The sequence below is a fragment of the Anomaloglossus baeobatrachus genome, chromosome 1 (assembly GCF_048569485.1).
Source record: "Anomaloglossus baeobatrachus isolate aAnoBae1 chromosome 1, aAnoBae1.hap1, whole genome shotgun sequence".
Taxonomy (NCBI): domain Eukaryota; kingdom Metazoa; phylum Chordata; class Amphibia; order Anura; family Aromobatidae; genus Anomaloglossus; species Anomaloglossus baeobatrachus.
Window position 1 is genome coordinate 817,757,702 of NC_134353.1, and position 16,142 is coordinate 817,773,843.

General features: G+C 50.5%; 1 protein-coding gene across 9 annotated transcripts in view; it reads right to left on the bottom strand.

Moving 5' to 3' along the window:
- CAST (calpastatin) overlaps nt 1-16,142 on the bottom strand; it is a 330,646-nt gene that overhangs the window by 38,253 nt on the left and 276,251 nt on the right. For all 9 annotated transcript variants that reach the window (XM_075325071.1, XM_075325072.1, XM_075325075.1 and 6 more), the window contains 5 exons: nt 14,262-14,342; nt 14,135-14,179; nt 13,927-14,019; nt 13,646-13,729; nt 5,897-6,001 (listed from right to left, as the gene is read on the bottom strand). In XM_075325071.1, coding sequence (XP_075181186.1) covers nt 5,897-6,001; nt 13,646-13,729; nt 13,927-14,019; nt 14,135-14,179; nt 14,262-14,342 — 408 coding nt within the window. The remainder of the gene's footprint in view (nt 1-5,896; nt 6,002-13,645; nt 13,730-13,926; nt 14,020-14,134; nt 14,180-14,261; nt 14,343-16,142) is intronic.

Genomic DNA, 16,142 nt, shown 5'->3' on the forward strand with positions numbered 1-16,142 from the left:
TCCATTGGGAGACCCAGACAATTGGGACGTCCAAAAGCAGTCCCTGGGTGGGTAAAATAATACCTCGTAATAGAGCCGTAAAACGGCCTTTTCCTACAGGTGGGCAACCGCCGCCTGAAGGACTTGCCTACCTAGGCTGGCATCCGCCGAAGCATAGGTATGCACCTGATAGTGTTTCGTGAACGTGTGCAGGCTCGACCAGGTAGCCGCCTGACACACCTGCTGAGCCGTAGCCTGGTGCCGCAAAGCCCAGGACGCACCCACGGCTCTGGTAGAATGGGCTTTCAGCCCTGAGGGAACCGGAAGCCCAGAAGATCGGTAAGCTTCGAGAATTGGTTCCTTGATCCACCGAGCCAGGGTTGATTTGGAAGCTTGTGACCCTTTACGCTGGCCAGCGACAAGGACAAAGAGTGCATCCGAGTGGCGCAGGGGCGCCGTACGAGAAATGTAGAGTCTGAGTGCTCTCACCAGATCTAACGAGTGCAAATCCTTTTCACACTGATGAACTGGATGAGGACAAAAAGAGGGTAAGGAGATATCCTGATTGAGATGAAAGGGGGATACCACCTTAGGGAGAAATTCCGGTACCGGGCGCAGAACCACCTTGTCCTGGTGAAACACCAGGAAAGGGGCTTTGCATGACAGCGCCGCTAGCTCCGACACTCTCCGAAGTGATGTGACTGCTACTAGGAAGACCACTTTCTGCGAAAGGCGTGAGAGAGAAATATCCCTCATTGGCTCGAAAGGTGGTTTCTGAAGAGCCATCAGCACCCTGTTCAGATCCCAGGGTTCTAACGGCCGCTTGTAAGGAGGGACTATGTGACAAACCCCCTGCAGGAACGTGCGTACCTGTGGAAGTCTGGCCAGGCGCTTCTGAAAAAACACAGAGAGCGCTGAGACTTGTCCCTTAAGAGAGCCGAGCGACAACCCTTTTTCCAATCCGGATTGAAGGAAGGAAAGAAAAGTGGGCAAGGCAAATGGCCAGGGAGAAACACCCTGATCAGAGCACCAAGATAGGAATATCCTCCACGTCCTGTGGTAGATCTTGGCGGACGTTGGTTTCCTAGCCTGTCTCATAGTGGCAATGACCTCTTGAGATAACCCTGAAGACGCTAGGATCCAGGACTCAATGGCCACACAGTCAGGTTGAGGGCCGCAGAATTCAGATGGAAAAACGGCCCTTAAGACAGCAAGTCTGACCGGTCTGGTAGTGCCCACGGTTGACCCACCGTGAGATGCCACAGATCCGGGTACCACGACCTCCTCGGCCAGTCTGGGGCGACGAGGATGGCGCGGCGGCAGTCGGACCTGATCTTGCGTAACACTCTGGGCAACAGTGCCAGAGGAGGGAACACATAAGGGAGTTGAAACTGCGACCAATCCTGAACTAAGGCGTCTGCCGCCAGAGCTCTGTGATCTTGAGACCGTGCCATGAATGTTGGGACCTTGTTGTTGTGCCGGGACGCCATTAGGTCGACGTCCGGCATCCCCCAGCGGCAACAGATCTCCTGAAACACGTCCGGGTGAAGGGACCATTCCCCTGCGTCCATGCCCTGGCGACTGAGAAAGTCTGCTTCCCAGTTTTCTACGCCCGGGATGTGAACTGCGGATATGGTGGAGGCCGTGGCTTCCACCCACATCAGAATCCGCCTGACTTCCTGGAAGGCTTGCCGACTGCGTGTTCCCCCTTGGTGGTTGATGTATGCCACCGCTGTGGAGTTGTCCGACTGAATTCGGATCTGCTTGCCTTCCAGCCACGGCTGGAACGCCTTTAGGGCAAGATACACTGCCCTTATCTCCAGAACATTGATCTGAAGGGAGGACTCTGTCGGAGTCCAGGTTCCCTGAGCCCTGTGGTGGAGAAAGACCGCTCCCCACCCTGACAGGCTCGCGTCCGTCGTGACCACAGCCCATGATGGGGGAAGGAAGGATTTCCCCTTCGACAGAGAAGTGGGGAGAAGCCACCACTGAAGGGAAGCCTTGGCTGCCCGTGAAAGGGAGACGTTCCTGTTTAGGGACGTCGACTTCCTGTCCCATTTGCGGAGAATGTCCCATTGAAGTGGACGCAGATGAAACTGCGCAAAAGGAACTGCCTCCATTGCTGCTACCATCTTCCCTAGGAAGTGCATGAGGCGCCTCAGGGGGTGTGACTGGCCTTGAAGGAGAGATTGCACCCCTGTCTGTAGTGAACGCTGTTTGTCCAGCGGAAGCTTCACTATCGCTGAGAGAGTATGAAACTCCATGCCAAGATATGTCAGTGATTGGGCCGGTGTCAGATTTGACTTTGGAAAATTGATGATCCACCCGAAACTCTGGAGAGTCTCCAGAGCAATGTTCAGGCTGTGTTGGCATGCCACTTGAGAGGGTGCCTTGACCAGCAGATCGTCTAAGTAAGGGATCACCGAGTGTCCCTGAGAGTGTAGGACTGCTACCACTGCTGCCATGACCTTGGTGAAGACCCGTGGGGCTGTCGCCAGGCCGAAAGGCAGTGCCACGAACTGAAGGTGTTCGTCCCCTATGGCGAAACGCAGGAAGCGCTGATGCTCTGGTGCAATCGGTACGTGGAGATAAGCATCTTTGATGTCGATTGATGCCAGGAAGTCTCCTTGGGACATTGAGGCGATGACGGAGCGGAGCGATTCCATCCGGAACCGCCTAGTTTTTACGTGCTTGTTGAGCAGTTTTAGATCCAGAACAGGACGGAAGGATCCGTCCTTTTTCGGTACCACAAACAAGTTGGAGTAAAAACCGTGACCCTGTTGCTGAAGAGGAACAGGGATCACCACTCCTTCCGCCTTCAGAGTGCACACCGCCTGAAGAAGAGCATCAGCTCTCTCGGGGGGCGGAGATGTTCTGAAAAATCGAGTCGGAGGACGAGAGCTGAACTCTATCCTGTAACCGTGGGATAGAATGTCTCTCACCCAACGGTCTTTTACCTGTGGCAGCCAGGCGTCGCAAAAGCGGGAAAGCCTGCCACCGACCAAGGATGCGGTGTGAGGAGGCCGAAAGTCATGAGGAGGCCGCCTTGGGAGCGGTTCCTCCGGCGGTCTTTTTAGGACGTGACTTAGACCGCTATGAATCGGAATTCCTCTGATCCTTTTGAGGCCTTTTGGACGAGGAGAACTGAGACCTTCCCGCGGGCCGAAAGGACCGAAACCTCGATTGTACCTTCCGTGGTTGAGGTCTGTTTGGTTTGGACTGGGGTAAGGATGAGTCCTTTCCCTTGGATTGTTTAATAATTTCGTCCAATCGTTCACCAAACAGGCGGTCGCCAGAAAATGGCAAACCGGTTAAGAACTTTTTGGAAGCGGAGTCTGCCTTCCATTCACGTAACCACATGGCCCTGCGGACTGCCACCGAATTGGCGGATGCTACCGCCGTACGGCTCGTAGAGTCCAGGACAGCATTAATGGCGTAGGACGCAAACGCCGACGCCTGAGAGGTTAAGGACACCACTTGCGGAGCAGATGTACGTGTGACTGCATTAATCTGCGCATGACAAGCTGAGATAGCTTGGAGTGCCCATACGGCTGCGAATGCTGGAGCAAAAGACGCGCCGATAGCTTCATAGATGGATTTCAACCATAGCTCCATCTGTCTGTCAGTGGCATCTTTGAGTGAAGCCCCATCTTCCACTGCAACTATGGATCTAGCCGCCAGTCTGGAGACAGGAGGATCCACCTTAGGACACTGAGCCCAGCCCTTGACAACGTCAGGGGGGAAGGGATAACGTGTATCCTTAAGGCGCTTGGAAAAACGCTTATCTGGACAAGCTCGGTGTTTCTGGACTGCCTCTCTGAAGTCAGAGTGATCCAGAAACATACTCAATGGACGCTTGGGAGACCTGAAACGGAATTTCTCCTGCTGAGAAGCTGACTCCTCAATTTTAGGAGCTGGCGGAGAAATATCCAACACCTGATTGATGGTTGCTATAAGGTCATTCACTATGGCGTCACCATCAGGTGTATCCAGGTTGAGCGCGGTCTCAGGATCAGAATCCTGATCTGCTACCTCCGCTTCATCATCCAGGGAGTCCTCCTGCTGAGACCCTGAACAATGTGATGAAGTCAAGGGAATTTCCCAGCGATCCCGCTTAGGCGGTCTGGGACTGCGGTCCATGTCAGAGACCTCACCCTGGGACCCATGGTTCACCCCAGGAGCACTTTGCAGCTCCAAATGAGGGGGGCCTGGGGTCAATGATTGAACAGTGCCCGGGGCCTGAGTTACCGGTCTGGACTGTAAGGCTTCTAGTATCCTAGCAGACCATTTATCCATAGTCTCAGACAGTTTGTCAGCAAATACTGCAAACTCCGTCCCTGTCACCTGGACAGTGGTAGCAGGTGGTTCCACCTGGGCCACCAGTAGCAGAGGATCCGGCTGAGTAAGTGCCACAGGGGCCGAGCATTGCACACAATGAGGGTCAGTGGAACCTGCCGGTAGTATAGCCGCACATGAGGTACAGGTTGCAAAGTAAGCCTGTGCTTTGGCACCCTTGCTATTTGCGGACGACATGCTGTTGTCTCCTCTGAGTACAATCCAGGAGGGTATATAGCCAAAAATCAACAGTGCGACCGTACAGTGTAAATGTATAGCATATAAGCATATATATATATGTACACTCCGGCACTCAGTGGGGCCAGCACCTCAGGTGCTGCTTACCGACCGCTCAAAGCGGTTGTGTGATCACCAGCTTCCCTGCCAGGGCCTCCCAGAGCCTGTTGTCTCTCCTCTCCAGCGTCAGAAGAGCTGACAGGAATGGCTGCCGGCGTTCTGTGGGGAGGAGGGGGCCGTGGGCGTGCCCTAGAAAGTGCGGGAATCTGGAGCCCCACTGTGCTGAATGAGGGGGGAGGAGGATACAGAGTATGCTCCAGCCCTCAGCGCTGACGTCCTGTGCAGCGTCCCGCCCTTCCCCTGACTGACAGGCCTGGGGGCGGGAATATGCGATACTAGGCCGCAAAAGCCGGGGACTAAAGTTATAAGCGCGGCCGGCATATAAGCGCGGCCGGCGCGGTAGTCCCCGGCGCACTAACACACCCAGCAGTGCTGCAGTGTATATGGCACCAGCGCTCCATGCGCGGTCCCCACGGGGACACAGAGTACCTCACAGCGCGGCCTGCGCGGTAGTCCCCGGCGCACTATTACACCCAGCAGTGCTGCAGTGTATATGGCACCAGCGTTCCATGCGCGGTCCCCACGGGGACACAGAGTACCTCACAGTAGCAGGGCCTTGTCCCTGACGATACTCGGCTCCTGTCCAGCAGATTCCCCAGGGGCTGCGGAGGGAGCACGGCCTCAGTGCCTGGAGACCGATTAGGATCCCACTTCACCCAGAGCCCCTTAAGGGATGGGGAAGGAAAACAGCATGTGGCTCCTGCCTATGTACCCGCAATGGATACCTCAACCTTAACAGCACCGCCGACCAGAGTGGGGTGAGAAGGGAGCATGCTGGGGGCCCTATATGGGCCCTCTTTTCTTCCATCCGACATAGTCAGCAGCTGCTGCTGACTAAGATGTGGAGCTATGCGTGGATGTCAGCCTCCTTCGCACAAAGCATAAAAACTGAGGAGCCCGTGATGCACGGGGGGTGTATAGGCAGAAGGGGAGGGGCTTTACACTTTTAAGTGTAATACTTTGTGTGGCCTCCGGAGGCAGAAGCTATACACCCAATTGTCTGGGTCTCCCAATGGAGCGACAAAGAAATGTAATCGCGAGTGGCAAACAGCGTGGTGATGACATTATCTTTCTTGAGTCATTAACGTGTCAGACATGAATGTGAAACTATACTTATAGTGGAAATCTATATGTCTGTCCAACAGCAGTACCACTTGTTGGCACACACGTTACACAAGTAAGGGTTTGATATTAAGAAATTGGGTCTGTCCAGAAACAAATTTACCTTAACCTTATCTACAGCAGGTTTCTTGGCTTTTGGGTCTTCTGTCCGAGTGCCCAGTGTGCCAGACAGGACATCAAGTGGGTCGGCTTTGCCCTTATGCGCTTTCTACAACAAAACAGCAATAAAAATACATGGAGTTTCCCTATACAAAAGCTCATGGAATATTTAAAACTATTGTTCCTCCAGGGAACCTGATCTGGATGACAAGCAGTTCCTAGGGATGATCAATGACATGATAGTAGTACCCAACATTCTGTACTAATAGAAGTATTAGAGCTACTACATTATATATGCAATTCTCTCCCATGAATTACGTATTAGTGCAATAATAGCTGCAAATGCAATACTTCTGAATTATCCCTTACAAATTTAGACTTCATCTTGGCCAAATAACTTGTTTCTCTTAAAATTGTATAGATATATACACACACACACACACAGGAGAGAACAGAAAAATAACTGTTGTGACGATCTGAAAGGATCATCTCTAGTTCAGCAAAGTTATCCATAGAATTTTTGTAATATAACATATGATAGAGGGTCACTAGAGTATAATACAGCTTTGCTCGAGAGAATATGTATGGCCAGGAAATAATAGAAACTGTATATAAAATATCTTCTCCCAAACAAATGAAATTTGTCTGCAAACTTGATCTGTTTCATTACTGGTACAAACAGAAGCAGAGGGCCTCATTGGATTTGTTATAGTTCAGTTTTAGAGCAAAGAAAATGCGTGTAATAAAAAAAAAAAAAAAAAAAGTTTTGTAATTTGCACATAACGGATGACAAACTGTCCTTCAAAGTGTAAAGTCACCCTGGTGTGCATCTCAAAAAAAGTGCAATACGAGAAAATCTCACATTGCACTCTGCCCGATGTTCAGTAATGAGGCAGCTCAGATCTGCAATGTTTCCATCAGGCCTAATTAGACTGAAGAAAAAAAAGAGAATTTTGTTTACTTACCGTAAATTCTTTTTCTTATAGTTCCGTATTGGGAGACCCAGACATTGGGTGTATAGCTTCTGCCTCCGGAGGACACACAAAGTACTACACTCAAAAGTGTAGCTCCTCCCTCTGAGCTTATACACCCCCTGGAGAACCAGATCTAACCAGTTTAGTGCAAAAGCTGAAGGAGAATATCCACCCACAAGTAAAAACAGAGCCAGAACCGGAACAACCGGAGTCTCTGTCTACGACAACAGCCGGTGATAACACGCGGAACAAGAAACTGCCAACAGGCAAAAGGGAGGGAGCTGGGTCTCCCAATACGGAACTATAAGAAAAAGAATTTACGGTAAGTAAACAAAATTCTCTTTTTCTTTATCGTTCCTATGGGAGACCCAGACATTGGGACGTCTCAAAGCAGTCCATGGGTGGGAATAAACAGAACAACTGAGAAGTAGGCGGAGCCTAACTTCACAAATGGGCGACAGCCGCCTGAAGGATGCGTCTGCCCAAGCTCGCATCTGCCGAAGCATGAGCATGCACTTGGTAGTGCTTTGAAAAGGTATGCAGGCTAGTCCAAGTGGCAGCCTGACAGACTTGCTGAGCCGTAGCCTGGTGCCTGAAAGCCCAAGAGGCACCGACAGCTCTGGTCGAGTGTGCCTTGATCCCCGGCGGGGGAGGCACCTGAGAACACAGGTAGGCCTCCGAAATGGTGGACCTGATCCAACGGGCTAAGGTCGGCTTAGAAGCAGAGAGGCCCTTACGCCGACCTGTGGTTAGCACAAAAAGAGAGGTGCACCGCCTAATAGCAGCGGTGCGAGACACATAGATCCGGAGCGCCCGCACCAGATCCAGAGTATGCAACGCTTTTTCAAAGCGATGAACAGGAGCCGGACAAAAGGAAGGAACGGTAATATCCTGGTTAAGGTGGAAAGGAGAAACCACCTTAGGGAGAAAGTCCGGAGTCGGACGGAGAACCACCTTGTCTTGATGAAAAACCAAAAAAGGTGACTCCGAAGAGAGCGCAGCTAAATCAGAGACTCTCCTGAGGGAAGTTATGGCTATTAGAAAGACCACTTTCTGTGAAAGACAAAACAAAGAAACCTCCCTGAGAGGTTCAAAGGGGGGTTTCTGCAAAGCCGTGAGAACCAAATTGAGGTCCCAGGGATCCAAGGGCCGCCGGTAAGGCAGAATGATGTGAGACGCACCTTGCATGAAGGTGCGGACCTGAGCCAGCCGGGCGATACGCCGCTGGAACAGCACTGACAGAGCCGAGACTTGTCCCTTGAGAGAGTTGAGGGACAATCCCAGCTGCAGACCGGACTGTAGAAAAGACAGAAGGGTCGGCAAGGAAAAAGGCCAAGGAAAATGGCCGGAAGAGCGACACCAGGACAGGAAAATCTTCCAAGTCCTGTGATAGATCTTGGCAGAGGAAGACTTACGGGCCGGAGTCATAGTGGAGATGACTTCAGGAGGGATACCAGAAGCCGTCAAGATCCAGGACTCAAGAGCCACGCCGTCAATCTGAGAGCCGCAGAATTCTGGCGGAAAAACGGACCTTGTGAGAGAAGGTCTGGACGGTCCGGAAGATGCCACGGCACCTCTACGGACAGATGGAGCAGGTCTGGGTACCAAGCTCGCCTGGGCCAGTCCGGAGCAATGAGAATGACTCGACGGCCCTCCATTCTGATCTTGCGAGAACTCTGGGCAAGAGAGCTAGAGGGGGAAACACGTAGGACAGACGAAACTGGGACCAGTCTTGAACCAGAGCGTCCGCGGCGAAGGCCTGAGGATCGTGGGAGCGAGCCACGTAAACCGGAACCTTGTTGTTGTGACGGGATGCCATTAGGTCCACGTCCGGAGTGCCCCATTTGCGGCAGATTGACTGAAACACTGCCGGATGCAGGGACCACTCGCCACTGTCCACGGTTTGACGGCTGAGATAATCTGCTTCCCAGTTTTCCACGCCTGGGATGTGGACTGCGGATATGGTGGACTTGGAGTCCTCCGTCCATTGAAGGATGCGTTGTACCTCCAACATTGCCAGGCGGCTGCGTGTCCCACCTTGGTGATTGATGTAGGCAACTGCTGTCGCGTTGTCTGACTGGACTCGGATGTGCTTGCCCGCCAACAGGTGGTGAAAGGCTAGGAGAGCTAGAAGCACAGCTCTGGTTTCCAGCACATTGATCGAGAGGGCTGACTCGGACGGAGTCCAAGTGCCCTGCGCTCGGTGGTGGAGACATACCGCTCCCCAGCCGGACAGACTGGCATCCGTGGTGAGAATCACCCAGGACGGGGTCAGGAAGGAGCGCCCCTGAGACAGAGAGAGGGGCTGAAGCCACCACTGAAGAGAGCTCCTGGTCTGTGGCGACAGAGCCACTAACCTGTGCAAGGAGGAAGGCCGCTTGTCCCAACAGCGGAGAATGTCCAGCTGCAGTGATCGCAGATGGAACTGGGCAAAGGGAACAGCCTCTATTGACGCCACCATCTGACCCAGCACCTGCATCAGGTGCCTGATGGAATAACGGCGGGGCCTCAGCAGAGCGCGGACCGCCAGTTGGAGGGACTGCTGTTTGACTAAGGGCAACTTCACAAGTGCCGGCAGAGTCTCGAACTGCATCCCTAGGTACGTGAGACTCTGGGTCGGAGTCAGAGAGGATTTGGGAAGATTGACAATCCACCCGAATTGGGCTAGAGTGGCAAGAGTGAGCGAGACACTCCACTGACAGTCTGCGCTGGATGAAGCCTTGATTAGAAGGTCGTCCAGGTAAGGAATCACTACCAACCCCTGTAGGTGCAGAACCGCAACCACTGCTGCCATGACCTTGGTGAATACTCGAGGGGCCGTGGTTAACCCGAAGGGGAGAGCCACGAATTGGAAATGTTCCTCTCCGATTGCAAAACGTAGCCAACGCTGGTGTGAAACTGCAATTGGCACATGCAGATAGGCATCTCTGATGTCGATGGATGCCAGGAAATCCCCTTGGGTCATTGATGCAATGACTGACCGCAGGGACTACATGCGAAAATGCCGCACCTGAACATGCTTGTTGAGAAGCTTGAGATCCAGGATGGGCCGGAAGGAACCGTCCTTTTTGGGGACTAGGAAGAGATTTGAGTAGAAACCTCAACCGTTCCCGGGCGGGAACCGGTACAATTACTCCGTTGGCCTGCAAGGATGCCACGGCCTGAGAGAAGGCGGCGGCCTTGGAGCAGGGGGGAGTTGACAGAAAAAATCTGTTTGGTGGGCTGGAAGAGAATTCTATCCTGTAGCCGTGGGAGATGATATCCCGCACCCACTGATCGGAGACGTGTTGAAACCACACGTCGCCAAAGTGGGAGAGCCTGCCACCGACTAAGGACGTTGCTGGCGCGGACAGACAGTCAAGAGGAGGCTGCCTTAGTGGCAGCAGCACCTGCGGTCTTCTGTGGACGCGGTTTTGTGCGCCAGCTGGATTTTTGGTCCTTGGCAGTGTTAGTAGACGAGGCCGAGGGCTTAGAGGACGACCAGTTGGAGGAACGAAAGGAACGAAACCTCGACTGATTCCTACCCTGGACAGGTTTCTTGGTTTTGGTTTGTGGCATGGAAGTACTCTTCCCGCCAGTAGCTTCCTTAATAATTTCATCCAGCTGTTCTCCGAACAGCCGGGACCCAGCAAAAGGGAGCCCCGCAAGGTACTTCTTAGAAGAAGCATCTGCCTTCCACTCTCGAAGCCACAAGATTCTGCAGATAGCGAGGGAATTAGCCGAAGCCACCGCAGTGCGGTGAGAAGCCTCCAGCATAGCAGACATGGCATAGGATGAAAAAGCCGAAGCTTGGGAAGTTAAGGCAACCATCTCAGACACAGATTCCTTAGTGAGGGAATGCATCTCCTCTAGGGAAGCAGAGATGGCTTTGAGAGCCCACACTGCTGCAAAAGTCGGGGCGAACGAGGCCCCTGCCGCCTCATATACGGATTTGGCCAGAAGGTCAACCTGGCGGTCAGTGGAATCCTTAAGCGAGGTGCCATCAGCCACTGATGCAACGGTCCGGGCTGAGAGTCTAGACACCGGGGGGTCTACCTTTGGCGAATGAGCCCACTCCTTGACCACCTCAGGTGGAAAGGGAAAACGGTCATCAGAACCACGCTTAGGGAAGCGTTTGTCAGGGCAGGCCCTGGGCTTGGTCACAGCGGCCTGAAAACTGGAGTGGTTAAAGAACACACTCTTTGTCCTCTTAGGCGAGGTAAACTGGTGCTTTTCTGCCAGAGAGGGTTGCTCCTCTGATACTGGCGGATTGAGATCCAGTACAGAATTAATGGATGCAATCAAATCACTAACATCTGAGTCACTTTCGGACAGACCAATGGGGCACATGGAGGCAGTCTCCGAGCCCCCAGTAAAGGCATCCTCCTCATCCCACGAGTCAGCTTCTGAAACCGAGCCGCGGGACGAAGGAGAGGGAGCCCTGCGTCTCTTTTTAGAAGGACGGGGCCTGGGACCAGATGATGAATCCTCTGTGAGCTCCGGTCCTGAGAGAGACCTAGCAGCAGAGGCACCCTGTGAAGGGGGCTGATGCATGCTCAGCAAAGTCCTGGACTGATGTCCCATGGAGTCAGCAAAAGACTGGGAGATAGACCTGGTTAAGGATTCTACCCAAGTCGGGGGTTCAGCCACGGGAGCCGGAGCAGCCTGAGAGATCCCTGGGGGTGCGAATTCAGGCTGAGGCAACGTCAGGTTAGAGCAGGCATCACAATGTGGATAGGTGCTCGGTTCCGGCAGTAGGAGCCTACATGCAGTGCATACTGAAAACAGCTTTGGAGCCTTGCTCCTCGTGTGTGACATGCTGCTGGAGTGAGGGCTCTGCCAGAATGACCCCCAGAGAGTATATACAGAAGGACCACAACCAGAGGTTGTGGCTTACCAGACCGCTGGAGCGGTTTGTGTGCCCTCCAGATCCCGAACCCGGACTCCCAAGCACCTCAGCAGGGTTGCTGCAGACCAGTGGTGATCGCAGGGAAAAACGCTGAGAAAATGGCCACCGGAGTGAAGAGAGGGGGCGGGACTCCCTCTGAGAGCGGGATCTGGAGGGCCAAAGAGATTCACAGGGGAGGAGACATGTACTCAGTGAGGAGTGTCTCTCCCCTTTGTAGAACGGCCGCTGGGCGGAGCCGCGCTGTCCCTCTGCATGAATGACATGCGAGGGCAGTGAAACCGAAAGTAGGCCTCCGGCGAAGCCGGGGCCTAAATTTGAGCGGTGCGGCCGACGCGCAGGCACCATCGGCGCGGTTCTCAGGCGACAGCCAGAGAACCCGTCAGAAATGTCAGAAAAATCACTCAGCACACTCTCCCACAACAATAAAGTACAAGGGACCCCCATATATAACCGTCTCAGGTACTTAGCTTGCTGAGACGCAGGGTTCCAAGTCCCTGAGGGATGAGTGCTCCGGTCCAGCAGGGTCCTGAAGGGCTGCGGATGGAGACCGGTCTCATGCCAAGCATGGAGAACCGTGCTGGCTCCCACTTCAAGCCAGAGCCCCGGAGGGATGGTGAAGGAGCACGGCATGTAAGGCTCCAGCCTGGGAATCAACCTTAACAGCACCGCCGACACAGTGGGGTGAGAAGGGACATGCCGGGGGTCCAGGCTTGGACCCCGCTTTTCTTCAAACTCTTTCCAAAAATGAAAAATCAGATGAGAATGCATGTGTGGATGTATGACCTCCTGAACACAAAGCGATAAACTGGTTAGATCTGGTTCTCCAGGGGGTGTATAAGCTCAGAGGGAGGAGCTACACTTTTGAGTGTAGTACTTTGTGTGTCCTCCGGAGGCAAAAGCTATACACCCAATGTCTGGGTCTCCCATAGGAACGATAAAGAAAAAATCTCAGCATGCTGCCACTGTCAGCGAGTCTTGGCTCACTCGCACCCATACAAGTTTATGGGTACATGTGAAACATGGGGCTATACTGATGACATCCAAGTCCAGTGCGATATACAGAGAGACAGACAATAGACAAGATGGAGAGATTAATTCCTCCCTCTTCTCCTCACCTGTGATCCAATTGCAAGATCGGGTCACAGCATTATGACATTTGGCTCACACTCGCAGCAGAGCCTGAGCCGAGGGTCATTAGCATCTCGCATCAGATGCATACACTGCTGTGTCTACAACCTCATAGCCAGTAGGGAATCCCAGCTTCCATTTGCCACAGTAATGCAGCGGATCCATTTTGCATGTGAAATCCATTAAATATGTTACTCAAAGACTGGAGTCACATCCGACTCGAAATGCTAACAACCCTCGGTTCAGGCCCTGCTGCGAGCGTGAGTTCAGTGTCATTATACTGTGCTCCGATCTTGTGATCGGATCATAGGTGCAGAGAAGGAGAGATTGATCCCTCCATCTTCTCCACTGCCTGTCTTTGCGTATATCCCAATGTTTCACACGCACTCAGACTTGTAGGGGAGTGGTTGAGCCAAGACTCGCTGACAATCGCAGTATCTGAGCTGCATCATTTACGAATACTGGGCAGATCATTGAACTTGTGTGAGTTATACACTAGTGTGGCTCTAGCCTAAATGGACCAGACAAACAGAATGTGAACATCATCTTATTGCCATCTTGCAAACTGGTGGCACTAGAATGAATCATCCGGTTTGTGCTTTCACAGGATGTCAACGCCAATAGTGACAGTATCACATGAAAGGCAAATACCCTTACTAGTAAGGTTTTAATATTTTGGAAGCCCCCATTCTTTTACAAATGAAATCCGTGACCATTTCTAAGTAGCAGTAATAACAAACCATCAGAAGCAGATTCTACTTACAGAAGGGGCGGGTGCGGATTGGAGGGCCGACGAAGAGGACGAGCAAACCACATCAGCTTCTGACTTTTTTACTTCTGGAGCATCCTGAAATAACAAAAATGGAAATGGATCAACTTACAATTTATTTTGATATCTACATTAAAAAACTGTTTTGTTTCATAAAGTATTATTGTGAAACGTAACACTCCACCAATCCATTACAAAACAGAGGGGATTGTGGCTTTGACCCCTCATCTGGAAATATTAGCTTCCATTTGTAAATATAAAATATAGAGACTTACTTTGGGTTTCTCAGGAGTCTGCTGTGCAACCGGGGGCTGGGGACATGAAAACGCTTTATCAAATGCATCCGCCAGCTCACCTTCAGTCATGGGCTGAAAAGCAAGGGAAAGTCAATGATCAAAGGTCAGTATTGATGGATTTTCCAAATGTAACGTGTACAAGGCTCTGTTCACCCCAGCATCTACGGTCATACAAATAAGCGGGTACCTCTTCTTCAGGAGGCGGCAGGACCGGCTTTCCATCTTCTTTTCCCTGAAACATACAAAAGTGCTAAGCAGAGCCAACAACAGAGACAACGGACAAATATGTCAACTGCACCAGCCTTTACACTTACATCTAGAAGATGTCTGTATGCGGGGGGGATTGAACCCTCTCTTTTCCCAAGCTCTTCAATATAGGTGGCTGTTCTCGTTTCCTATACCAGAAGCAAAATTAAAAAAAAATAAAGAATTACACTATATACATACATATATAATTATACACACATTATATATATATATATATATATATATATATATATATATATATATATATATATATATATATATATATATATATATATATATATATATATATATATATATATATATATATATATATATATATATAAAAACATGCAGACGTATATGATGGATATACACCACTTTTGGATAATACCGTATTAGATAAATGATGCTGTCTGAAGAAACTATAAGTCTTGCTTTGGACACCAGGTAGAGTATCGGCCAAAAATTTAAAAGCATCACTCCAGTGTTTTTTTTATTTCAGGCCTGGATTAGTGCTGGATAAGTGTGATTCCCCTGCTCCTTGTCTTATATTCACCTGCTGTAGTGTTCATCTGTTTCGAGGGTTGCTCCGGTCTCCAGCACTTTGTGAACTGCTGGCAGTTCCGGTGTTTCATGTAGAGCGGCCGGAGGTCATAACTCAATACAAGTCTATGAGAGTCTTGTTCTGTCTCTCATAGCGCTGCACTGAGCACTTGTGGTGTAACTTCTGACCAGTCAGAAGTTGTTGACACAAGATGGCGCTGTAGTACCAGAGCAGCACTAAAAAACAATAAAGCCGCTGAAGGCCAAGTATAATACAGGGGGCTTACATTTAGAGCACCATTCTAGCACTGAAAACAATTCTGGTGTGATGCTTTCAGAGGGCTATACTATTTGAGGACGTTTCTCCCCTATACTGAGAGTAATGAGTAAGTCCCTCTGTTAGATAGATTGATTGGAGGGCATATCACACAGATTTCAATGGGCCACAGGTCATGCTTTATTTCACTGGTAGGAGCCTGTGTACTTTACAGATGCTTTCCATAGGAGACTAATGGTGAATCTTAGACTTAGGGAGTCTGCAATCAACTACTACATAAACATAATTAAATTACACAAATTATATATGTAAAAGGAATGTTTTTCAGGCCTAAATTAAAACGTAGACAGAGCATTTCTACAACAGACTTGTCTCCCATTGAGCACATCTGCCAATTGCAAAAGGGAGCTGCCAGCATTGGATATTGATGAGTTGTGACCAAGCGCATTTACAGTGGCAAAACATTACATAGGCAGCCATTAATAACAGCAAATGTGTTTAAGTGCGGGGATTTCTTCATGTGGCACTTATACTCAACACTGAAGGAATCAAGCTGTAATGCAAATTATGAAAAATCCGTAACATGTCAATCCATCCTGTGATTTCCTTAAGTCCATGACTTTCCCATCTTGGCGTTGCAATCCCAATGTTGAGGAATGCACACTTTTCTACACATCCAAGATAGAAGCATATTCTTATATTAAATTTGTACAGTCAGTGCAGTATGCTAAAAGACCACACAAGAATATTGGATAGAAGACCATGTAATTGTACGAAGCAATTATATTATAACATGAAATACACAAAAGTGGGCACACATGAGATTTGACATGGAACACAGTGCAGAAACAATGGAGTTTTAGGTTCTAGTAAACGTGGTCATATAAATAAAATGGGATTTCATGACTTGGAGCAAATATGGAGCAGTTTTAGGCTTTGGGTAAACACATTCCAATAAGTCTTCACAATAATGTAAAACTAGGCCACAACATGGAGGCACACATGGCTCTGCACACACTTTTTAGTCTAAGCACTTGTCAGATTTTGCAGATGAGAGGTTATTGTATAATTTGGAAACTGAAAATTCTGACAATTCTATAACACCTTGTCACTACAGCTAAATGGATGA